We start from the raw sequence: 26,067 nt of genomic DNA, 5'->3' as shown, positions 1-26,067 counted from the left end.
AGTCATGTGATTAAAACCTTTACACAGAAATTGAACATGTTTTACGTCGTTTAATAACTTTTTTTTTACATTTATCGTATTGATGTTTCTTACTGCACTGTTTAACTCTGGCCATTAAACACCATAAAACATTATATACCGTCAAAAATTAGATTTATTATATTTAATCGAGTGTGTGGCCATCTGGTGGACATTTAACAAAGTTGAAATCATTTATTAATTTAATAATTAATCTTAATTCACACACACACACACACACACACACACACACACACACACACACACACACACACACACACACACACACAAACACACACACACACACACACACACACACACTGTACAATAACTGTCCTATCCATTAATAATCTGAAATCTGGAATCGAACCTGCGACCAATCTGTTAAGGCTGCAGTTTTAACAAAGCGAGCCAAATAATAAACCTTTTATTTTTATTTTTTATAAATCAATGAACTAAAATCTCCTGGACACATGAAGGTAAACTGAAGTAAGCCTGTTAACATTAAAAGCATTTCATAGGGGCAGGTTGTGTAGGCCACAAATATGCTTATTCACAAAACCTTATTTAGTTTGTGTAATAGCGAAAAGGAAAATGAGCAAGACCATATTCAAAGGACAACTACTATATCTATTTTAAAATAGTGTTTATAAGCTACGTAAACTTAGATACATATATTATTACATTGAATTACTATTGTTTATACTCAAACCCTATTAACAAGATAATAATGAAAATAATAGTCCTGTGATGGGTTCAATGAACATTTACCAATCAAATCTGGTAATGGCTGGTAATAAACTATAACAAAACCATATTATATCCCACTATTTTCTATATTTATTTATCATTCAGCTGAATCAGTTGTGGAAAATATACTTACTGAATGTTGAAGAAACTGGCAGAAAAGTTGACTTAAGTAACTGAATGCGGATGTGGTATTCTGGGGTAGGGTAAACGAAAAAAATTGAACCAACCGTTTTCAGAACCTCGATTTGTTTGTGCGTGTGTGTGTGTGTCTCGAACAATAAAAAAAAAACAACTGAGGATACAACAAACTTCCGGTTGATCACCCTGTACCTTCAACAGCAGAGCGAAAACATTTGTTATTTCCTCTGCCAGTAACTTACAATTTAAACTTGAGTTTCGTAGTTTCTAGATTAATTAATTTGAAATATCGGTCATGTGTTATTTAGAAAATGTTTTGGAAAGAAGAAAGTGAATAAGAAATCATGTGACCTGTGGCTCTTTTTTTAACTTGACTGATGGACAACATGATGGAAAATAAAGTTAAAATACTATTATTTAAGTTTTATGCACTACTGGCAATGAAGGCGCTTCGGATTTCTATAATGATGGGCCCCTTTGTGAGGGTTCGTTGTCCATCCAGGCCAGCAGAGGGCGCTGCCGGCGAACAAACAATTAGATCACGAGACAGAAATGACATCACGTCCGGCCGCGGTTCCCCCCTGTACACGCTCCTAACATGTCTCAGATCGAGATGCTGCGTCTTCTGATCAACCAGCGACTGACCGAGGCCGCGGAGGAGATCTTCTCCGTGTTTGGGAGAACCATCGCCGAGTACCAGGAGGAGATCGCTCAGTACAAGCTGGAGGTCGAGCGTCAGCGCCGCCTGCTGGATCTCTCTCGGACGCCGCTGGTGTCGTTACCGCCTCCGCTCGAAGGTTCGTCGGATGATTCTGACAGAAAAAGTCGATCTAAACTAAAAAAAAAAACAGTTGATCGTTTTTATGCAAAGATCCCCACAAAGTAAAATTACGCATTGCAAACAAATAGAATAAGGAAAATGTAACTTGTTTGTTTTGTAAATAAAGATTGAATCCAGAATAACATTCAGGAGGAAAGTGTTTAGATCGAGAATGTCTGTCCCAGAAAGAACATTTTACGTCACAATAATAAGCCAACCATGCAAGATAAGAAAATAAACTTTTTTTTCTTTTTTTTTGCTATAATCCAGATAAAATTGTTGAAAATGAACTTACTTAAAATATTCTCCTGAGCTCAAGTAGAAGAACTCACATTTCTCCGATCCTTAAAACTCTTCACTGGCTTCCAGTTTCTTTCAGGATCAACTTTAAAATTCTGGTTCTTACTTTCAGATCTATTCATGGTCAGGCTCCTCCTTACATCAGTGATCTGATCCAGCCTTACACCCCAGCTCGGGCTCTGAGGTCTGTGGATCAGAATCTACTGATGGTTCCTCGCACACGGTTCAGGACCAGAGGAGAGAAATCCTTCCAGACTGTTGCTCCTAAGCTTTGGAACGATCTTCCTCTCCCTCTGTGTTTGATGATCTACTGACTCCTTCAAGAAACATCTTAAGACGTTTTTATTTGTTCAGGCTTTTCCTTGATTTTCTGGAACTCCTGTTGTGTTATCAGTTTTATCTTGACCTTTAAAGTATATACTTTATTGAATATTGTTTTGATTGTTTAAGCGCTTTGTGGCCCAGATCTAGAAAGGCGCTATACAAATTAAATTTACTTACTTACTTACTTACATTTACCTCTTGGAAAAATCCACAGACATGGATCGGAGCATCTTATTGGTTAAGCAGTGGATCATTGGACTCAAACTCTCGTCCTGTTTCTGCAGACTGCTGTGAACCTCAACATTTGAGTCCTGAGCCAGACCCGGACCGGCCCGAACCCGTTCCCATCAAGCACGAAGAGGAAAATGAGGACGAAGTGAAGGGAGAGGTCGACGAGTTCACGGAGGACCGTCTGTCTTGTCAGAACGACCGAATCCTGGAACTCCCCGACCAGGCGGACGCGGCAGAGGTCAACCTACAACCAGACTCGGACGAAGACAGGCCATCCGCCATGTCCTACATATGCAGCGTGTGCGGACAGATACTTCCCGATCGAGCTCGCTGGACCCGACACATGCACGCCCACCGGCGCTCGGACCGCTCGTACACTTGCGACATCTGCGGCAAGCGGCTGACGCGCTGGGACGGCTATCAGAAGCACCTGCGCGTGCACACGGGCGAGAAGCCGTACAGCTGCGAGGCGTGTGGGCGGCGCTTCAGCGACAACTCCAATTACAAGCGACACGTGCGCACGCATCACGCCGGGATGAAAACTGAACACATGGAGTCTTGACTCCGTGACCCAGAAAAATGACTGTTGAAATGAAATCGTACGACCTTAATCAAGATTTCAGGGTACTAGATGCACACATCAGATATATGCTATTTTATTGATCGTCCCCCCCAGGTATATTTTTACTTAATAAAAAATAAAATGTACCTAGATTTTTAGGTAAAGTTGTAAATATATATATTTTTTATAAATCTGAAATTCTTTATAGGCTGTTTTTTCAAAATAAACCGATATTTGAAACAAGACGGAATGTAACGTACACAGTAGATTGAAGTTAAAGGCATTTATTCATTTGAACATGCAAATTACCTTTGTACAAAACACAATCAACTTGGTACAAACAACCCCGCCCCCACCCCTCACCGGTGTGACATCACTGAAATCTAGAGTTAGCTGGACGACAGACCGTCTAGGATCGGCATTCACTGCTGTCGGAATGTTTCTCGAGTTGCCATGATGTCCAGAGTTCCCCCCGTTTATTATAGTCACACACACACACACATTCTGGATAAATGAAAGTCTTTTGAGTAATATTTCGTCGTCACGTCGGCTTCAGTTCAGAGACCCGTGAGCCGGGCCTCAGTAGTCTTTGGCTGGCGTGAGCGGCGTCGTGTTTGGCAGTAACAAGGGTTTTGTTGTAATGTGTGGTTTCATCGACACTGTTCTGCGGACAGCCGGCCCTCGCTGACTCGGGGGTCCTTCGCTGTAGCTGTGCTGCCGCGTTAGGCAAGTATTCGCGGTCAGCACCCGCTTGTTGGGCCCATTGCTACTGCTGTTTGTGTTCATCCTGGCCAGGAAGTTCGCCCCCCCCTGGTTGAAGCTGTGGTGACGCGGCACCCCCTGACCGCCCCCCATTTTGATGAGAGGGTGGCGCTGCGAGTGGTGTCGGGAGAGGGGTCTTTCTGGTATCCGTTGCAGTGGAGTTGAGGTAGATGGAGGCGCATTTTGAGGTGCCACCGAAGTGCTGTAGTACAATTCTGGGACTTGTTGCTGGTTGTAGTGATGTGTGCGCGTGTTGCAATGCTGGCCGGGGAGCGACGGTCCAGGGATGAGTGACGACGTTGAGGTGGAGGTGAGCACTTTGATGCCCCCTGTTCCCGACGCGCTGACCTCGTGGATGTGTTTGAGCAGCTCGTCGAGGGCGGACACATCCACCACGGACTGAGAGACTCCGCTCCCCCCGGTATTACTATGGTGATGGGGGAACGGGAACACCTGCTGGGTCATAGAGTTTCCAAGAACAGCCATGAAACTGGGCACCGGTTTGCTGTCGTGCTGCCTCAGGGTCTTTAGCGGGCGCTCTGGCGTGGAGTCGGGCGTAGGCAGGCCAGACAGCTCCCCATCTGTCTGAGAGAGGGACTAGAAAACAGACTGAAGGTCAAACCCCCGGACGGATCCAGGACCCTGGAATATTAGTTGTCCTTTGCATACCTGGGACAGACTGAGGGTAGGGTTGCCCAAGTGTCTGGGCGATGGCACATGAGACTCTCCTACACCACCTGGAACAAAGGAGCTGTACATCTGCGGCGTGGACAGCTTCACCTCCTGCACATAAACATCCAAAAGGTAGAATGAAAACCAGAACAAATCCCAGTTAAACTCAACATGACGTGTCATTGCCAGATTTCTAAATTGATTCCATAAAAAGATTCAGGGTTCTTAATTGATTAATTTAAATTCTGCTCTTAGTGAATGAAAATGGTTTAAATGTATAACGGGGTGAAGGTTCATATTTTCTACTCACTTTAAACAATACTTGTACTTCATGCATGCTCTGCCCTCTAACGGCATGCAGAGGGCTGGGAATGCATTCGTAGAACCATGGTTGCAACTGTTAACAAGGCTGTTTTATTTGCTAAAAACACGATGATAGTTGCTCCCAATTTTATTTCACATGCTTTTACGCGCAAATAATCGACCTCATGCTATAATAATAGAAATTGTAACCAGTACCTTTGAGTGTCCATCCAGGAGGCCGCTGAGTTTAGCCAGGGACCGCAGCGATAATGACGTCTCTGGGTCTTTACCGAGTCCCCTGGCCCGCTGGTGGCCCGAGCTACGGTTGCAGTAGCAGGACACCATGAAAGCCGAAAGGACGGCGCCAAAGAGAAACGCCGCAAAGACGCACGCCAGAAGCAACGTGTAGTGAACATGGGCCCCTGATTCATGCTGACCCTCGAGGGGACCCCCCACTCCTGCAGAATAGATCAGTTAGATAGACTTTATTAATCCCCCTGGAGCAGGAGAATCTGAAATATATATATATACATATATATATAAGTCTTTATATTCATAAGTGGCAATTTCACTGTGTGTCGCCATCCTCAGCCCCTTCATTACAGAAACTACACACAGCTGATCTCAGGATTTACCGTAAGCGGAGTCTGCAGAAGATTCTTGATTGCGTGCTGTTGCCATGACATCGGCTTTAAGGGAAGAAATCAAAAGATGTTCTTGTTTATTATTTTAGGGAGGGTTCTAGTGTGCACTCTGTGAAAATTGCTATGTTTAATGCAAGGTAAAGTTGTTTTTTTGTACTCACCGTTACAAGTGTCGACACCATGGAAAGGCTCGCCGTCGATCTGCTGTTCAAAGTCTGACCTGCAGAGGGAGACAAAGCCTTGCTGTTGATCGCTATTTTTAATAATCTCGTAGAGAAAAATCTCAAGAAAACATAAAAAATGAATAGTTCACATAACATAAGATGTACAGTGGTAATAGTGAGTTAGAGCAACAATCTTACTTCTGTGCCATGTTGGAGCTAGCACAAGTGCTCGTTTTTGGCAGCCAGATGCAATACGGGTCCCGTGAGGTAAGACACATTCTAGGAAAAACATTAAGACATGGTAAATATAAGATGCTTTTTTTGTGGTTTATTTAGCAATTTTTTCTTAATCTATAAACATGCCTAAATCGATACAAAAGGTAAAAACCTGTAACACGGAAATATTGTAATAATGTTCTATGCTAATGTTAATATAAATATTCCTTTGTTACAAATGATTAATCATGTTGATTTGAAATTCTTATTTTTTCAAAACATTTATTAAAAAAAAAAAAATGATGCTTTATATCTGTATTATGACATCACAAACAATAAGTCAAATCCGTGCAGTACCCAAGGTCTCAAGAAGACAAGCTTGATTTGACATTGTTAGCTTTTTTGAGTTCAAAGTTACCACTCTGTCGCACATAATATATAGTCAGACTAGTTTAGAAATAAATTATAAATGGCGCACTTGCTAGCATAGCACCTAGTTGAATGTATTGCTAGCTGTGGCCATTCAATAGTGAAATGTATTACCCACGAAACATCTACAATTGAAGAACAAACCTATAAATTCTGATACCAAAATCAAGGACATTTTTATGACAGGAAAAAAAAAGTTTTGAAATAAATAAGTATATATTGTGTCTCAAGCGGAACACATCTGTTATTTTGTGGCATAGACAAGTGGTCCCCAACCCCTGGTACGTGAGGAATTAGATACCAAACAACAAAGAAAGAAATGTATATCATTTCTGTTGTATTGAATATTACTGTCTGAAAGATGGAATTTCCTCTGAACTAACATGAGTAGGAACGAATGTAAGTTAGTAAGTTTGTAACGTGAGTGTCCATCTCAAGAGAAAAAGGTTGAGGACCCTTGATAAAGATGTGTATGTCTTGCATAATGTGAGATGCGTGTGTTGTTTTCACACTTGCCTTCTACAGTACTGAGCACAGCGGCTCAGCGGCACACGTATGACACAACTGCTAAAAGCCACGAACAACGCGTGATGTTCTTTGTCCAACTCCAGAGCCAAGACTCTGCGGTCCTCGTGCCCCCAGATGTCACATCTAGAACACGATAAGAAGTTGCTGAGAGAACCCAAACCGGACTGTGTGTTTGGATACAGTGTGACTCGGTCTTACTTGGCCGGGTTATACACGTGGATCTCCTCCAGGAGGTCAGATGTGGCGCCGCTTTGCGATGAGCGAAAAATAACTTTTAGCACCCGTCCATCATTGGAGCCAAGAAACATGACAGTTTGGTTCTTAAACGGTCCCGCTGAGACGTCTACTGCAATCCGTGTCAGAGTGGACCTGAAGGGAATCCACGTGGTGAGCAGTTTAACTGATGTTTGTGTTTGAGACCGACCTGCTGGTGGTTGTAGTGAAACACGGCTGCTCATTGACCGATGGAACCGCTTCATCCATGAGAGGGTGGGACTTGATGAACGCCAACATCTCGTCTGGGAATCGGACCGATGACTCGTAATCTGCTGCAGTGCCATCTCCCGCACAGATCCCAGGTCTGGAATTTTAAAAAGTATAACATTATTTAGCCGAAAAAAACATTTTGTTGCTTCTTAAAGTTTAATTTTCACCTGGGTTCTGGGACTTGCTCCTCTGGTACTGGTGTCCAGGTTGCTTCAGCGCTACGCTGCTCTTTGAACTTGCGGTTGAAGACTTCTTGGATTTCATCCATGTAGAATGCACATACTGCAGAACCTGGAATGCTGCAAACAGACTCCATCTTAAGTGTGAGTTTGTATATTCTATAGGCCGCTTAAACAATTTACACAGAGATTGATTTTGATATTCCTTAACCCTTTCTCATGTTTATATTTGACTTAAATAAAATATTTCAAAAGCTTGAAATTTAACATCTTTACTTTTTTCAGGATCTCAAGCATCAAATTACGAGTGGAGGAGCTTCACTTTCTAAGAAAAATTGCAAGAACTAGACAAAAATTAACCAACGGGATAAAAACAAATCTAAAGCACCAACTTCCATTATGCAAAAGAGTGAAAGGTATTACACAATAAAACGATTTTCCAACCCAGTGTGTTTAAAATGAGTCCAGTTGGAGAGAAACCTAACCGACCTGCTCTTCACACTGCTCTATTTAGTGACGGCTGGTTGCTACAATACAATTTAGTACTGTATTTAAATTACGTCTATGTTGGCATGACAAAATATATATTTGACAGCTGTGATTGGTTTGCTGAGTGGCAAATTATTCCAGGAGCAGTTGAGGTCATGTGTCTGTCACTGAAAAAAGTCACAATGTAATAGTCAAATTCTATTTTTATTAGTGTTTAAGTAGTTATTTTTTCATGTTTAATGTTGCGCATATGTACCTTAACAAATTCCTAATTGGTGGAAGCTTCCACAAATAATGGCAATAAAAATAATTTTGATTCTAATTCTGATGTTTGAAAACTGGTGCATCAGCAGCGGATATGAAACTTTGTTATGAGTTCTGAGCTATTTTACTCCCTGTTGTGTGTTTAAAAGTACAACAACTTTTAATTCTGCTGAGTGCGTCCTCTTTTTTTTTTACGACACAATTATGACCGTATTGTTGGCACAGCCTTCGGGGAGGAGACGAGTGGGCTACACTAATGGCCCAATAGAGGAATTGCTCTCATGATTGTTTATCATTGGATTTACAGACCAGAGGTGGGGAAATGTAGGCAAGTAAGATCCTGATGAAAGAGTTACCGCGAGATGACTGAAGCTAGTACTGCACCTGTTGGCCTGAGTCGTGAAAACACCGACCACAGCAGGACGCTGGTTCAACTGCAGCACACTCGTGACGGATTGCAAGACGTCAAAGTAGAAGAAGGACTCTCCGGCTATTGAGCAGTTTAAACGTGCCTGTGAAGGAACAACACTTGATTAATAAGACGACAACAAAGCTAATTTTTTTTTTTGGCAAATAATAATGTAGATTGTGGTTGTGACAAATGCAAAAGCACTTGAAGACAGCAGACCTGGGTCGAGCCGCTTATTTCCACCCTTACCTGCCCAAACAATTTTTTGCCTGAATAAACATAAAGAATTTCTTTTCATCTAAACCAGGTGATTCAAACTCAATCAAACAAGGGGACAATCGCTGTCAGCCTTCTAGGCTGTCGGCCAAACCAAATTGCCTTTAACAGGAGGTATGTGTCTAAGGGTGTCTTTTCATTCTTGGTGTGTTGATTTGTCTTAATTAATTTGTTGGCTTTGTCCTCGTTTATCAAGCATTCCCATCAAATTTCTTTCTTTCAACATCTAACTTAAATCTTTGTGTCATTTTCGACATCCATAATCTGGTCTTCAGTTTAGCCTAATGACTGGCGTCTTCGTGACATTATAATCAGGCACATAATCCACTTGAGTTTTAAGCCAGCCATGCGGGCTTAATTCAAAGACAGAGGTCGGATTAGTTTGACACATGAACAGTAAAGGAAATAGTTAACACCAAAGTTATATGTAATCATAATTTTTCTTTTTTTTTGTGTATTGAAATGTATTCACCCTAATATTGTTCATGACATTTATCTTGCTTTAAGTCAACACCTTTTCAAAATCTCATTGATAACAATGAACTCAGTCTAGTGTTGTTAAAGAAGAAATAGTTTCTGCTTCTATGTGCTTCGGATCTAGAAATAATTCACTATGGCATATAGATCCTAAAGAGTACACGAGATCATTTGAATACAAAATGGGTTTACCTTCAGGAAAGATGTCCAGTACCTCTCTAACACTCTAGGAGAGCCACCATTGTCATTCTTACAAACACGGGCCACTCTTGAAAACACCACCTGACACAGGAGAAAGATGTGTGAACTGGTGTTTGTGTTACCCTCGCTTTGCACTCACACTGCTGCTTACTATGTTTATCTGAGCTATTGCACACAACGTTGCTGTCTTTTTAACACTCGTACCTTCCCCAAGGCTGTGTATTCCACCGCAATCTCACGCAGAAAGAAGTAGACGTAGTTCCCATAGTCAACAGCATGCAGAAAGTGAGGTTCTATTTCGAGATGGAAATGAATGATCAAAGACCACAAACACGAACAAACATCAAAGATCCCATTCATCACTGCAGTCATGAGTCTTACCACGGAGCCACTTGGAGTCATACTTGACCGTCCTGAGCACTGGTCTGCCCTCCCCCAGACTCCTGTAAATCACTGCGTCGCTAGCCAGGAAGTCACTGAGAGTTGCAGAGTAAAAGTCTCCTCCTACCAAAAGATGAAAAAAGTCAGCTGTTGTGAACTATTGTCTAGGTGGTACAGATCAGGATCCAATTCAACTCTCACCAGCGAACAGTGCCACGTTGGACTGGACTGACTCAAATGGGCAGCGGGCCTGACCCAGAAGATCATCCCCTACCTGCTCCAGACTTGACATCTGTTGTGCAAGAATTTCTTTTTTGAGATGTATGATAATATGCAGCAACATTACTAGATAATAGCAACAACTTTAGAACACAGTGCAAAGGAGCTTAAATCCTATGATTGCCATGATTAACTGTGACAGTGAATGAATGAATACCTTGTAGTTTCGACAAGCAGGATTAAAGGCATTGGTGCCACACGCGAAAAGTGTTTCATCATCACGGGCGACAAGGACCTTGATGAAGTTGTAGCACTCGTCCTGATGAAAACACAAGCACAAGGATATAAATCTAAAACCTGTATTAAAAAAACCACAATGTCTACATAAAGAAAAAAACTTACACTGTTCTTTCCCCGAACCGTGCACTTGCCTACATCCTCGGACCGCCATGTCAACATCTGCAGAAGTGACACACAGTGGGGTTGTTCTATGTTTGAATCATTTCATGAGCTCGTGAAAATTGTAAACATATCTATATGTATTTAAAAGGATCAAAGCAAGGTGTTTTGAATGACATAATGCTTTTTTGGATGTCATTATAAAACGTTTCACACATGGACAATTTCCCCATGTCTATTAGTTTCACAAAGAGTTGTTATAATAATATATTATAATTATAATTTTTAGCCATATTTTCATTTGTTTGATATCATGATGTAGTTGATATACAGTAGATTAACTACAATACAAATTAATGTATCACATCTCTAAGAATCTGCATTTATGCCCTTCCTGCCGTTTTAGATAGCACCCTGTAGCACTTGGCTATTGTAAAGACACAGTTTTTTTAAAGGTAAATCACACCAGCATATGACATCCACAGAACCCTTGGACTATACATGTCACGCAAGTTTTTTCTCACAATTTAAGATTTTTTGGGTGAAATAAATAGAATATCTTTATTCACCCTTGTATTATCTCAGGGTCAAGGTGACTGGAAGGCCTTGAAATAAATGTGTTTGTTCACCTTAACCCAGATACTACACAGGGGATACCACAAACACTTTTGTTTTCAGGCCTTCGGGTCACATTGACCCTGAGATAGAACAAGGGTTAAAATACTTTCCCCAGTGGCAAAGGACAGAAATCAATCACAGTATAAAATTGTTTTGACTATCCTGTGGGGACAGTCTTTCATCAATAGCAAGTTTAAGCTTCATTATTTTTCTTTTCGTACATTAATTATTGGGCCTGATTTTGGAAGTTTTAAACTGAATGGTGCTTTTGCTAAATCTCAGCTGCAGGTGTTTCTGAAGTGTAACTTACCAAACCTGTAATATCCTCATTGGAATCTAGAATCTTGAATATCCAATTGAATAATAAACAAAAGATTAAGACGAAACATTGAATGTTTTTAAATAAATGTATGAATTATTTCTCAAATTATTATTTTTTAAAATCAAATTTCAGCTCTGATGGACTAGAAATCGTGTTCAAGCAGCCACTGAAATTAAATAAATGTCTGTAAAATGAGAGAAAACTCACCAGGTGTGGGGACAGGTCTTCGACAGCCGTTGTGAGATTCATCGCAAACACTCGATCCCTGATGACAGAGTCACAGTTCTCACAACAGATCCACAACATAGACTAACACACTCTTACTACTCTCTTACCTGGCAGCAATGTAGAGGATTTTGTTGACTCGTGTCATTGTCTGGAAGTTCAGTCCAAGTCTTCGTGTGTCGTTATCATGGAGTAAACCTTGAAACCCCGGGTACTTATATGTGTCTGTCAAAATTGAGAGCACAGAAAATGTGGACTTTCTTTAGTAACTCCAAGAAAGTACATGTTGCACTTACGTTCCAGGCCCACGACTCTGACAGGCTCCTGGTCTTTGGGGAAGGCCATGGTCATCATGGGGGGTGCAAAGTCAAACGGGAGGCACACCTTCAGCAGCATGAACAGCAGCGGGTGCCACAGAGACAGCCAATCATGACAAGCCATCGTGGAGAAGGCCTGGAGGGGTCAACAGGTCATCGCCATGACATCCATAAGGATTTTGAGAAACAGCCAGACTCCCGCGGAGGAGATGATAATCGACCAAACTCTTTACGCCGACCTGTCATTGGTAACCAGGCAACCGTCCGAGTCCAGCGATGAACATGAAGAAGCGCTGACGGTTGTCAAGTTGCTGTAGACGGAGTAGACAGGAAGATTGTGAATGTGGCAACTTAATGATGGGTAACTTCATGCGTGCGTCGGTTTTTCTTCCTCCTCGCTTGTTTGTATACGAGAGTGTCTTGTTTCTCCTCTTGGACGGCTTTCATACGAGTGCATCTTTTTTTAGTATGTTTGTGTTTGCGAGTGTCTTTTAGTGCAGGTGTCTACGGATGTGTTCCTGTGTGTGTTTGAAAGATGGCTCTCCGGGATTCTGTGGTCGCCATAGCAACAAGAGAAAAGAGGAGGAGCTGAAAACGGAGGGAGGATGAGACAGCAAATCTGATTAACAGAGATTTGAAATGTGCACGCACAATAGTGGGCCCTCGTGCACACGCTCACACACACACACACACACACATAAATTCCGTCTGGCTGAACCCCCATACACCTAATACATCAGAGAAGGGACCAGACGGCTACACTGGCCGGCCTAAACCGCTTCAACCAGAAGCAGCACACGTTATATTAGAGATGGCTGTTCAGTTTATAGTTTATTATAGTTTAACAGTTATGTTTATAGGAGCAATCCGAAAAAATAAACCCAATAAATAGTCTTATAAATAACAAGGCAATGAGAGGATCTTCAAAATGTTTCACCGTAAATGTAAAACCTAACATGGTCCAGTGGACCGGTACCATCCTCAGGCTGCTTATAGAGACTCAGCAGTGCATGGTGACATGCTTTTGAAGACACAATTATGTCTGGACCGGAAAGACAGTGTGAAGAAGTGTAAAAGAAGCAATCACCATCAAAGAGGCCAGACCTTCTCTCACAGAGGAGAGGAGCCGCGATACCATCTTTCCATCGCTCACAGTTATCCTTTTGAACGCTCTCCGGGAAGACAAACGCACTCTTTTCTAAACACACTCTCAGGCAAATTGTTGTTTTCCTTCACTGTTGTCTTCTGGTCCAAACTGTTTCGATCTTCCTATCATGTAAGTTAGCCTTTACACGGAGCTCCGGGCTCTCCTAGCTCACCTTGTATTTATAGTATGACCCAGACATCAGCCTATTACAGCGTAATATTCCATTTTCATTACTGAATATGTACTAAACGGACATGGTTAATATGGAATGACTCCTTGAGGACTGCTGGGTTATTGGTTCAGGCTTCTAAATTGGACCTTGGAACGGCGTTAAGCCCGTCACAGTTTCTTTCTAAATTTCCATGGTAATTCTCGTAGCCCAAGGCCCGCTGTTGTGTTCCAAAGCCTCAGCTTTTTTTCTTCATCATTGTGTTGCAGTAGGGAGAACTCATTACTGCTCCTGCTTCTCCAATTCCCAGATTAATCAAACGGTTTCTTCACCTGCAAGCAAAAGCCAATGAATACAAACCATCTCTACCATAAATTTCCACAGGAAATATTCTTTCTGCGTAAATAATATTCTGAAGATCTTTCAAGCCTGTTCATTTTTATCGTCGAGCCAATGGAGTGCTTTATTTGACGGTTCTTCAGAGAAGACCGTGCATACGTGTTGTCCACATGTGTGTTTTTTAGTGACTCAGCAACGATTAACGGAAAGCAAGTATCACCATGGATACCTGGAGGAAGGCTGAGTTTTGACTCCCCGTGCTCCCTTATCCTTACCGCTGTGTGTGTGTGTGTGTTCCTCATTAGTTTAATGGCCTTTAATCACTAAAGCCCCTTACAAGACCACGTGCACACTCGTGTGCACACACCCATGGACTTGTCGAGCCGTTAATTAGCTTAACTGGCGCAGGAAGCTCCCCTACCCCAATGGCGTTTCTCCTTTTTGGTTTCACCAAAACGTGTCTTTTGTGGATAATTAGGGCCTTAGAATCCTTCCGATGACCTTGAAATGTCAGCGTCTGTGTGAATTCCTCGAGGAAAATGCAAATTATCGCCGGTGTCGTCTGACCGAGTGAAACAAAACTGTACATATTTTAATGTTTGAACTATGAAGATGGCAACACAGAAGACGTTTAACATTTGGTGTGATGAATGTTTTTATTTAGGGTCACCAATATGTTTACCATTACACTACTTAATTTATTATTTCAACAGACTACGAGTACTGAACCGCCCCCCTTAGGGAACTTCAGATCTCCACGTTAGTTACAAACATGGGATCCTTTCTATTCCCAGGTAAACAATTCTCCTCACTGGGGTCTTTTAGCCCCTAGAGGACGGTGTTGTCTGGCTGGAATCTAACTCTTGCTGATACCAGGTGCAGGGGTTAAGCGTCTCACAATGTGCCAAGAAAAAAAATTGACAAAAACCTGTTCGTGTGACCTTCCTGTCACAGCACCACCACTCTCTATCCTGCCCCCCCAAAAAAGACAAAAGGACTTCTTCGGTTCTTCGAACCAGCTTCTAAAGTCAAGTGCCACCAGCGACAGCTGATACTGGCCCAAGAGGATTTTGACTCGAAAAGAAAAGGAGGATAATGAAGATGTATTCTATTATTTAGTTATAAAATATCTTAACAATGGTAAAAGGGCAGGTATAAAGTGACATCATTGTCTGCTTCATGTGTCCTTTTCTCATTTGTTCATAAATCATATTTTCCTCTCACGCTCCAACAAAGCTTACCAAGAGCCAAACAAATCAATCTAATGTTATCCACAGTGTTCTAATGAAAAGTGAATCGATAAAAACGTGTTATATTATTCCCCGTCCGACGTCGTGGAGATCATTTCAAACCATTAAGCGCTTCTTGAAGCTGACCAGTCCTAGTGACCTTTCACAACCTGATGACCCCTAACAGGTTCCAGTGAGAGGATAAGTGGATTACTATCCTTGTCTGTGTCGACTGCTTAAGATTTATTTACTGGCCATTAAACTACCTTCTTTTTTTTTTCAAGCCCTCCTCTCTGGGACAATCTGTATTCACATTTCAGATGATATATTTCCTGGTGAAAATAACAACCCCTTCAAGTGACAGATAGCGATTTTTGCCACTTGTGTCCATTCATATTTAATGTATTAATATAATGTAATTGCGATGGTTAATGTTTTTCTTTATTGTTGAGAGAGATAATATATATATAAATATATAAATGCCACACGTTCATATAGCTTTAAAAATGGGGGATCGCATGTCAATGTAATAATTGATTTAAACAAACTGATTGATTTTTAAGAGAGAGAAAATATCAATTACATTTTAATGAAATATGGCAGTGGAGATGTAAAGAGTAAATTGAATCCAAAACCCTAGAAAGGCAAGATGGCTGACAGTCGGGGAAGCAATTAACCCTTCCAGCAGATTTAAGGACAAAAGACGTTTGCCTACACAAATACTAGCAGACAGACCTCAAACATAACAAGACGTAATCGCACAGAGAAGTGCACGCACGCACACACACAAACACAGGCGCGCGCGAGAGAGAGAGAGAGAGACGCACACACTCACCTCCACGCGTCCTCATGTACCCACGGAATTATTCCACGGTGCCATGGATGCTTATTCCGACATCAAAATGTGAGAATCGGAAAGTAAACATACAGGGGAAAAACAATGGTTGACATCCAGTAAAAAAGGCCGCTAGACGGAGCGTCCTTGCGGGATGCGGCCGACACACAATGAGTCGGTGGTCCGGAGCTGCAAGCCACGCCCTGCTCATTTGAATAATCAGCTTAGCAGCAAATGCGAGGACTTGATCCGTGATTGTCGCCACGCCCCTTTTCACTTAAGTCCCCCTAAAAAGGTACTTTTGTTTTAAACGTTTTTCCGATATTTCTTTGCAGCCCGTCTCTCTCCTCTCTCTGCCATAGAAGTCCTCGATGAGAGATGGTGTTAAATTGTGCTTAAAACTTAAATCAGAGCGTTCGTTTCAGAAGACTGAACTATGACTAAAATATCTTGTTGTTTTTTTTGTCAGGTATTCATATGGTCGGTGTCCCCTCACCCAGAGTGAGCAGCAGGAGCCCGGTCAAGGTGGTGAAGGGACAGCAGCAGCTCAATTGAATTGGAACCGTTTCTCTTTTTTTTTTTAAAAAAGAACAACAAAAAAAAAGAACATTTGGTTATTACTTTGATCAGGAAATACCATGTATTCAGATCTGTCCGGCTAAAGTACCTTTCTTACTTGTTCACTTGCTGGGTAAACTTGCAAGAAGACAAGCTGGTAAAAAAGGTAAATTCAAGAATTAAAAGAAGAATTATAAATATATTATATATATTGAGTGTCCTATCTTTATTTTATATACTTTATTACTATTTCCTTTATATTACAGTTCAGAAGAGGCAAAGCTAGGATAGAATGGTGCAGAGAGAAGCATCACTTCAGGGTCACAGGTGCGTGAATGTGAGATATCGTTGGCCATTAAACCATAAAGAAGGACGCAGGCAATGTATGAATTATTTTCAGAGAAAACATGGGTTTTTGTATATTTCCCAATACAGTTTTTCACAATTTTGTAAACGATTTTAAAAATACTGTAAATGTATCTGTCAATACCATTAGAATCTAGTGATCTTAATTCAGACAATATTCAAGTAGAAATCAACCCTTTGACAGCTGTAGGGTGAATAATAATTAACGTTTACTATTTTGGTTTGGATAGAAGGTTCAAACACATTTTAATTATAGTATTACATACATCATACTGAATAAAAGGAAAAGGAAACAGCCAGGTCGGCAGGAGGGCAGCACCCCAGTGCCCTCTATGGGCCACGCGCTACTGGATTAGGGGTAACTAAACAAGTAGCCCTGTGAGCCATATCAGAAAACATACAATAACCATCTGAAAATGTTTGATTTTGTGTTTCCTTTCTTTTGGCCCCATTGGTAATTATTTAAGATTCAATAATGTGATTAATGTATTACAGCAATATAATGTACCATCTAAAATAATATATATTAATTTATTTCAGAAGCGTATTAAAAAACATTATCAACATTACATTATGGAGTAGCTTGCAGTTACACAAAGGTTGGTGACTGATCGATCGTAATCAGTGTTGGGCAAGTGACTTCAAAATGGTAATAATTTATTTATTACTTTTTGCACTCATTTCACAGTAAATAGTTACAATACCCTATTACTGTCTATAAATTGTAATAGTTTACTCTACTATTATATTAATTTTGCATTACCTTTACAAAAAAAAAGTTGTTTAGATGTTTCCAATAAAAAAAAGAGAAGATATTTTAAATGGCACATAAATTGCTTTATATTAAATCAGCATGAAATGGTATACTGGCAGACAGATATGGCATTAAGTTAGTAAGTAAGTGAGTATATTATATTTGTAGAGTGCTTTTCCAGACCAGGGATCACAAAGCGCTTAAACAATCCAGCAAAACTCAATAAAATATATGCTTACAAGATCAAGATAACACAGAGAACAACACAGGAGTCTCAGAAAATCAAGGAAAAGCCTTGATTAAGCTAACAAGGTTGCTAAAACTTACTCGCGTACTTATTCTGTGCTGTAAAAAAATATTATATTATTATGAAATTGTATCTTCTTCTACAATGGAATTGGTTCTGTTGCCTACAGTAAGGTAATTAATCTGTAATGGGACGGCCTGGCATAGGAGTCGCAGTGGTATGCCTGTGTCCACCCTTGTTGCGATGTTTTAGCCCCGAGCTGGGAGGGTCTTGGTGCAGCTACAGGGGCCATGAAGCATCGGCGAATGGGGGAAGATTGTTACTACCCTTCTCTAATACGCCCCTGATCTTCCCACAAAACATCAGGCAGAGCCAAATTTATGCGATTCATTGTTTTATTGATTATATCAACAAGTAAATAACTTACATTTAGACAATCAACATAATACATTTTAATTTACATTCCATTTAAATAAATAGTAAAGGTTTATAAATAGAATCATTTACACCTATTATCAGCCACTGTTTAGTTATCATTGTACAACAAAGTGTCTCTCCTCTTTGAAAACCATAGGTTCTGGTTGTTGATTTACAGAAGGGTGTTTGCTATTAAAACAGCAGAAACAATGATCATTGAAACAAGACTGTTTTTGTGACTGACCGCAGCAGAACCAGCTGCATTGCCTGATCCACTTCCAGATCCAATATTGGAACTGTTGGATGATTCGTTTCCAACTCCATCACCAGAGTTACTCTCTTGCTGATCTCCAGGCTGATTCACCAAACTGTTTTCTGTTCCAGTTTCTGTGTAAGTATTGAGTGCAGCCTCAGCCACTGACGTTGTTGCTAAAGCAGATGTTACCGCTGCAAGCTGCATGTTATTACTCGGAAGTACATCTGAGCTTATCAATTCTGCTATTGCAGCTTCAGATGTCATTGATGTTGCATAGGACATTTCACTTACAACAAGTACATCGTTGACCCTTTCTTTCTTTTCCATAACAGCTTGCATTGTCAGCAAGGACTCAAACATCACTCCACCGTCGGCAGTTATTTCTTTGAAAAGTTGTGAGACTGATTCCAGAGACTGCTGCATTGGTGTAGAATATGCAACCAGCACTGCAGCAGCAGCTGCTTTTTTTGCTGAATTGGCAGACTTTATTGCCACTTTTGCTATTTCACTTGTTTTGGAAATGTCAGGATTTTTTGCGGCTTCATCAATCGCTACCTTCGAGGCCACTTGTGCTGCCCCTGCCGCCACCTGTGCGGCTATGACTGCAGATGCTATTTGGTTTGACCTGACCAATTTGCTTGCAACGGCAGCTTCCTTTGCAGATGTCATTGCTACTTTTGCTGCCGCATATGATGATGGTGCACTTGCCATAGCTGCAACTGAGGTGAATGCTGCATAAGCAGCAGCTGCTGCAGTGGTTGCAGCCACAGCCCGCGTTCTTTCTGACTGTATTGCTGTGGGTGAGCGTGTTGACCCTGGCAGTGGAGCTGGGTTGTTAATTTGTGGTGTAGTCTGCAGGGAATTTACACTTGAAGCAGCTGCTTTAGCGGCTGAAAATGCTGCTTTTGCTGCAGCCTTTGACATTGATAACATGATTTCTTGCTCATTGGTTGCTGCAGCGTCCAATATTGTCTCCACTATTGCAACTGTTGTTTCTACCATATCGACCACCAACTCTTTATCATTGATTTTGAGGAACTTTAGCCCTTCGGGTTCTCTCTGGGTTATCTTCAAACTCGACAAAGTCTCTTTTGCTGCATTCCTTAGTTCTCGAGCAGCAGCTCTTGTTTCCTTGTTTGCTTCTGGTGATTCAGTCAAAGCTACAGTTGCTGCCTCTGCTGCTTTCCTTGCTGCTGATGCAGCCAGTGAAACTGCACGTGCAATTCTTTTGACAGCCTCTGTTGGTGTTTTCTTTGCAAGTCTATTTGCAGCACTTGCAGCCGATTCTGCCTTATCTGCTGCAAGTTTGGCAGCAACTACTGCCTCTGAAGGATGAAGTCTTCCTTCTGCAAGTAGTGTAGATGCTAGAGCTGCATCCTCAGCAGCTGCCACTGCCTTTGTCGCATCATCTGATACACCTATTGCCACTGCTGTTGATGCTGCCATAGCAGTTGCAGCGGCTGCTGTTGACGTAGTTACAGCAACTGTTGCAGCTTTACTTAAAAAAGCTGGTGTTGTTATTTGTGTTGACTCGTGTCGTCCTCTTATCGGTTTTAGAACCTGATTTGGTAAAGATAAGAATGCTACATTAGCTGCCACTTCTGCAGCCTCGACTGTCACCTTTGCTGACTGGGCCATCATCACTGCAATTTCATTATTTGTTAATGTTTCAGTAACAGCCGTGGTCCCTGTTGCTGCTGATAATTTTGCCGTTGCTTGTGCTGCATAAATGGAAAACCTTACTGAAGGACTTAGGCCAGTTGCAGATGCAAGTTCCAATTGCAACTGTTCTGCAATATCTCCACAAATCTTGACCACATTATCAGCAGCTGTCTTAGCTGCAATAATCCCATTTGGTTTGTCATGCACCACTATCATTGCTGCAGTTGCTGCTTCATCAGATGTTGCGGCGGCTTTTGCTGCTGTTTCAGGCAAATGAGCAATAGAAAAGAGTTCACGTTTTCTTCTTGAGTTATTATTTAGAAATGTAGCTGCCTGAGCCTGTGCTGCTTCTGCTGCTTCTTTTGCAGAGTCTGCAGCTTTCCTTGCTGCTTCTGCTGCAACTTTAGGAAGTGCTCCACCATCAAATACTTGTGAAGCTATTATGGCAGCCACCTCAGCTGCTTCCATGGCCCGCTCGGCAACTGGTGATGATGTTGCTCCAACAGCTGTGGATGTTGCAGCAGCTGCTGCAGCAGCTGTGGCTGCTGCTGCTGCTGTTGCTGCTAGAACACTTGAGAGTCCAACTTCTTCAGTTTGTAATACTTCTGCTGCTGCTGTTGCTGCAAGAACACTTGAGAGTCCAACTTCTTCAGTTTGTAATACTTCTGCTGCCAACGCAGATTGTAGTAGCATTGCTTTCCCGACTGTTGCAGATATCTCAGCTATTCTCACTGCTTTTTCTGCATGGCTTACTCCTTCAGCCACTTTCTCCATCCCACCCACATCTGTTGGAGATTGCGCGGAAGCTGCTATTGCTTCTGCTGCCTTTGTATTTTCTTCTATCGTATCTGAAACCAAAGCAGCGGCCTGCTTTGCATACAAGAATACCATCTTGTCATCGTCACTGGTTTTCACAACCTTGTCTATCGCAGCCTGTAAAAATGCAAGTGCATCATTAGCCTCCTTTGCTGAATTTATTATTGCATCGGCTGCCACTTGGGCAGCCTCAGCTCTTGTGGCTAAAGTCGCTTTTTCTGCAGCATCTTCCAATTTTATTGATGCTTGTAATAATTTTGATACAGCCTCTAGAAGCTGTGTTGCTACTTCTTGATCTACAGTTTTGGCCTCATTTAAAGCCAGTCTGGTTGCCATTGAGGCCTCTTTGGCTGCAACCGCTGCTTTTCTTGCCACTTCAGGTGCAACTTCAGGCAACATCAGTCCGTCCAGTACCAATTCAGAATAAAGCGTTGATTCCTGAGCTGCAGCAACAGCGATTGCTGCAGCTTGACTTGCCTTCTCACTTAACAGTCCTTTTGTTAAGATCGATGAAGCTTTAGCTGCAGTGGCTGCAGCTATAGCAACGGCACCAGCAGATGATGCTGATGCTGCTGCAGCTGCTGCTAAGAGTTCAGTGGCTTCAAATGGAAAACATGGCAAACCAGCTATGTTCCCTTTTTGTTTTGTTGTCAACGTGTTCAGTGGTGTGGTCATTGTGATCACTGGTGCTAAATTGACTGCTTCTAGGGCCATATTTGCAGCTTCAAACGATGCTTTAGCTGCATTCTGTGCTGCCCCTGCTGTCTCCTCTGCCTTATTGTATGCTTGCAATTCTGTCTGAGCAAATTGTGCCTCCTCTGTGGCTTCTGCTGATGTTTTGGCTGATTTAGCTGTCACCTCACTAAAGAAGAGTACTCTCTCGGCAAGCGTATTCACTTGTGAAGTTGCAGGTTCTGTGAAGGTGTTTGAAATAAGGGACAAAATCTCTGCCAATGCATCTGCTGCAGCTTCCGCAAAAGATGTAGCAGCAGCCACTGTTTTTTCTGTAGTTTCGGCAGTGCTGGCCAGGGATGCCTGCTCTGCTGCCTCTGATGCCTTCTGTGCTGCCAAGCCTGCAACTAATGCAGCCCCTAAAATCTTCTCTTCAACCTCTGTATTTAATCTTGTTTTGTGTTCAATAGATTGAACAATTGCATCACTTGCTTGTTTAGCAGCAGCTGCTGATGCTTTAGCATAATCTAATGCAACATTTAGAGGCATTTCTCCATTCAACATACTTTGGGATGCAGTTGCAGCCCTTTCTGATGCCAGTGCAGATGTTTTTGCTGCGTCTGCTGTGACTTTGGCAAATTTATTTGATGAATAAGCTGCAACTATTGCGGCAGCTGATGCAGCTGTTGCCCCAGCAGAAGCTACAGTGGAAATTAGTACGGAAGGTGTCCTTTTTTTGGCTGATGTTTGATTTGGTGCCTCACTTACTGGTGCAATTCGTGTAGTAGCTGAAAAACTTGGGCCGAATGTTGAAGTCATTGGGTGAGCCATAGTCACAGCAGAGAAGGCCATGGTTGTAAGACCAACAGTTGATATTCTTGCTTGAGTTTTTGATTCTGATTCTGGAGTTGTCATTTTGGTGGCTGTTTTGGTGGGTGAAACAGATGTTCTGGCAACAGTGGACAAAGGTTGTTTAGTTGTTTCAGCCAAAGTGTTTGTTGGTAGGTGGGTTGTTGTTGGGGGGATGGTAGATAATGTTGGCGTAATAGCTGTTTGACCACTGGTTGTTGGGGCCACAGATGTTTGTGCTAAATTGACTGCTTCCAGAGCCATATTTGCAGCTTCAAACGATGCTTTGGCTGCATTCTGTGCTGCCCTTGCTGTCTCCTCTGCCTTATAGAATGCTTGCGATTCTGTCTGAGCCAATTGTGCCTCTTCTGCAGCATCTGCTGATGTTTTGGCTGATTTAGCTGTCAGCCCACTAAAGAAGAGTACTCTCTCGGCAAGCGTATTCACTTGTGAAGTTGCAGGTTCTGTGAAGGAGTTTGCAATAAGGGACGGAATTTCTGCCAATGCATGTGCTGCAGCTTCTGCAAAAGATGTAGCAGCAGCCACTGCTTTTTCTGTAGTTTCAGCAGTGCTGGCCAGGGCTGCCTGCTCTGCAGCCTCTGATGCCTTCTGTGCTGCCAATGCTGCAACTAATGCAGCCCCTAAAATCTTCTCTTCAACCTCTGTATTCAATCTTGTTTTGTGTTCAATAGATTGAACAATTGCATCACTTGCTTGTTTAGCAGCAGCTGCTGATGCTTTAGCATAATCTAATGCAACATTTAGAGGCATTTCTCCATCCAACATACTTTGTGATGCATTTGCAGCCCTTTCTGATGCCAGTGCAGCTGTTTTTGCTGCGTCTGCTGTGACTTTGGCATTTTTATTTGATGAATAAGCTGCAACCATTGCCGCTGCTGATGCAGCTGTTGCCCCAGCAGAAGCTACAGTGGAAATTAGTACGGAAGATGTCTTCTTTTGGGCTGATGTTTGATTTGTTGCCTCACTTACTGTTGCAATTCTTGTAGTAGCTGAAACACTTGGGCCGACTGTTGAAGTCGTTGGGTCAGCCATTGTTACAGCAGAGAAGGCCATGGTTGTAAGAGCAACAGTTGATATTCTTGCTTGAGTTTTTGATTCTGATTCTGGAGTTGTCATTTTGGTGACTGTTTTGGTGGGTGAAACAGATGTTCTGGCAACAGTGGACAAAGGTTGTTTAGTTGTTTCAGCCAAAGTGTTTGTTGGTAGGTGGGTTGTTGTTGGGGGGATGGTAGATAATGTAGGCATAATGGTTGTTTGACCACTGGTTGTTGGGGCCACAGATGTTTGTGCTAAATTGACCACTTCTAGAGCCATATTTGCAGCTTCAAACGATGCTTTGGCTGCATTCTGTGCTGCCCTTGCTGTCTCCTCTGCCTTATAGAATGCTTGCGATTCTGTCTGAGCAAATTGTGCCTCTTCTGCAGCATCTGCTGATGTTTTGGCTGATTTAGCTGTCAGCCCACTAAAGAAGAGTACTCTCTCGGCAAGCGTATTCACTTGTGAAGTTGCAGGTTCTGTGAAGGAGTTTGCAATAAGGGACGGAATTTCTGCCAATGCATGTGCTGCAGCTTCCGCAAAAGATGTAGCAGCAGCCACTGCTTTTTCTGTAGTTTCAGCAGTGCTGGCCAGGGATGCCTGCTCTGCAGCCTCTGATGCCTTCTGTGCTGCCAATGCTGCAACTAATGCAGCCCCTAAAATCTTCTCTTCAACCTCTGTATTCAATCTTGTTTTGTGTTCAATAGATTGAACAATTGCATCACTTGCTTGTTTAGCAGCAGCTGCTGATGCTTTAGCATAATCTAATGCAACATTTAGAGGCATTTCTCCATCCAACATACTTTGTGATGCATTTGCAGCCCTTTCTGATGCCAGTGCAGCTGTTTTTGCTGCGTCTGCTGTGACTTTGGCATTTTTATTTGATGAATAAGCTGCAACCATTGCCGCTGCTGATGCAGCTGTTGCCCCAGCAGAAGCTACAGTGGAAATTAGTACGGAAGATGTCTTCTTTTGGGCTGATGTTTGATTTGTTGCCTCACTTACTGTTGCAATTCTTGTAGTAGCTGAAACACTTGGGCCGACTGTTGAAGTCGTTGGGTCAGCCATTGTTACAGCAGAGAAGGCCATGGTTGTAAGAGCAACAGTTGATATTCTTGCTTGAGTTTTTGATTCTGATTCTGGAGTTGTCATTTTGGTGGCTGTTTTGGTTGGTGAAACAGATGTTCTGGCAACAGTTGACATAGGTTGTTTAGTTTTTCCAGCCAAAGTGGTTGTTGTTGGGGAGATGGTAGATAATGTAGGCGTAATGGTTGTTTGACCACTGGTTGTTGGGGCCACAGATGTTTTTGGTTCAATAGTTGTTGTAAGAGCAACCGTTGATAATCTTGCTTGAGTTGTTGATTCTGATTCTGGAGTTGTAAATTTGGTAGCTGTTGTCGTTGGTGAAACAGACGTTCTGGCAACAGTTGATGTAGGTTCTTTAGTTGTTTCAGCCAAGGTGGTTGTTGGTATGTTGGTTGTTGTTAGGGAGATGGTAGATAATGTAGGCATAATGGTTGTTGGGGCCACAGATGTTTTTGGTTCAATAGTTGTTGTAAGAGCAACAGTTGATAATCTTGCTTGAGTTGTTGATTCTGATTCTGGAGTTGTAAATTTGGTAGCTGTTGTCGTTGGTGAAACAGATGTTTTGGCAACAGTTGACGTAGGTTGTTTAGTTTTTTCAGCGAAAGTGGTTGTTGGTATGTGGGTTGTTGTTGGGGAGATGGTAGATAATGTTGGCGTAATAGTTGTTTGACCACTGGTTGTTGGGGCCACAGATGTTTTTGGTTCAATAGTTGTTGTAAGAGCAACAGTTGATAATCTTGCTTGAGTTGTTGATTCTGATTCTGGAGTTGTAAATTTGGTAGCTGTTGTCGTTGGTGAAACAGATGTACTGGCATCAGTTGATGTAGGTTCTTGAGTTGTTTCAGCCAAAGTAGTTGTTGGTATGTGGGTTGTTGTTGGGGAGATGGTAGATAATGTAGGTGTAATGGTTGTTTGACCACTGGTTGTTGGGGCCACAGATGTTTTTGGTTCAATACTCGTTGTAAGAGCAACAGTTGATAATCTTGCTTGAGTTGTTGATTCTGGGGTTGTAAATTTGGTAGCTGTTGTCGTTGGTGAAACAGATGTACTGGCAACAGTTGATGTAGGTTCTTGAGTTGTTTCAGCCAAAGTGGTTGTTGGTATGTGGGTTGTTGTTGGGGAGATGGTAGATAATGTAGGTGTAATGGTTGTTTGACCACTGGTTGTTGGGGCCACAATTGTTTTTGGTTCAATACTCGTTGTAAGAGCAACAGTTGATAATCTTGCTTGAGTTGTTGATTCTGGGGTTGTAAATTTGGTAGCTGTTGTCGTTGGTGAAACAGACGTACTGGCAACAGTTGATGTAGGTTCTTGAGTTGTTCCGGCCAAAGTGGTTGTTGGTATGTGGGTTGTTGTTGGGGAGATGGTAGATAATGTAGGCGTAATAGTTGTTTGACCACTGGTTGTTGGGCCCACAGATGTTTTTGGTTCAAAAGTTGTTGTAAGAGCAACAGTTGATAATCTTGCTTGAGTTGTTGATTCTGAT

General features: G+C 42.1%; 3 protein-coding genes across 3 annotated transcripts; 1 reads left to right on the top strand and 2 right to left on the bottom strand.

Moving 5' to 3' along the window:
- The first annotated feature begins 10 nt into the window (after positions 1 to 10).
- Positions 11 to 3,386, top strand: LOC148083992 (uncharacterized). Its single transcript, XM_087787250.1, has 2 exons — positions 11 to 1,703; positions 2,635 to 3,386. Exons 1-2 carry the CDS (start codon positions 1,505 to 1,507, stop codon positions 3,141 to 3,143), a joined length of 708 nt encoding a protein of 235 aa, XP_087643376.1. The 5' UTR covers positions 11 to 1,504; the 3' UTR covers positions 3,144 to 3,386.
- A 112-nt stretch (positions 3,387 to 3,498) lies between these two features.
- LOC148083991 (semaphorin-6D-like) lies at positions 3,499 to 16,118 on the bottom strand. Its single transcript, XM_087787245.1, has 21 exons — positions 15,843 to 16,118; positions 12,103 to 12,434; positions 11,917 to 12,031; positions 11,789 to 11,846; positions 10,645 to 10,701; positions 10,460 to 10,561; positions 10,225 to 10,315; positions 10,024 to 10,146; positions 9,847 to 9,935; positions 9,634 to 9,723; positions 8,664 to 8,791; positions 7,515 to 7,646; positions 7,286 to 7,441; positions 7,060 to 7,230; positions 6,850 to 6,984; positions 5,887 to 5,967; positions 5,686 to 5,744; positions 5,516 to 5,569; positions 5,097 to 5,338; positions 4,575 to 4,688; positions 3,499 to 4,502 (listed from the first exon to the last, which is right to left on the bottom strand). The coding sequence occupies exons 2-21, from the start codon at positions 12,245 to 12,247 to the stop codon at positions 3,723 to 3,725; spliced, it is 2,922 nt and encodes a 973-aa protein (XP_087643371.1). The 5' UTR covers positions 12,248 to 12,434; positions 15,843 to 16,118; the 3' UTR covers positions 3,499 to 3,722.
- On the bottom strand, positions 12,366 to 20,876 carry LOC148083990 (uncharacterized). Its single transcript, XM_087786059.1, has 2 exons — positions 18,741 to 20,876; positions 12,366 to 12,434 (listed from the first exon to the last, which is right to left on the bottom strand). The coding sequence occupies exons 1-2, from the start codon at positions 20,874 to 20,876 to the stop codon at positions 12,366 to 12,368; spliced, it is 2,205 nt and encodes a 734-aa protein (XP_087642185.1).
- Between the last annotated feature and the right edge of the window lie 5,191 nt (positions 20,877 to 26,067).

Source organism: Callionymus lyra, chromosome 3 (assembly GCF_982586985.1).
Source record: "Callionymus lyra chromosome 3, fCalLyr1.hap1.1, whole genome shotgun sequence".
NCBI classification, from domain to species: Eukaryota; Metazoa; Chordata; class Actinopteri; order Syngnathiformes; family Callionymidae; genus Callionymus; species Callionymus lyra.
Note: the sequence above shows the minus strand (reverse complement) of the source record. Positions and strands in the feature narration are given on the sequence as shown.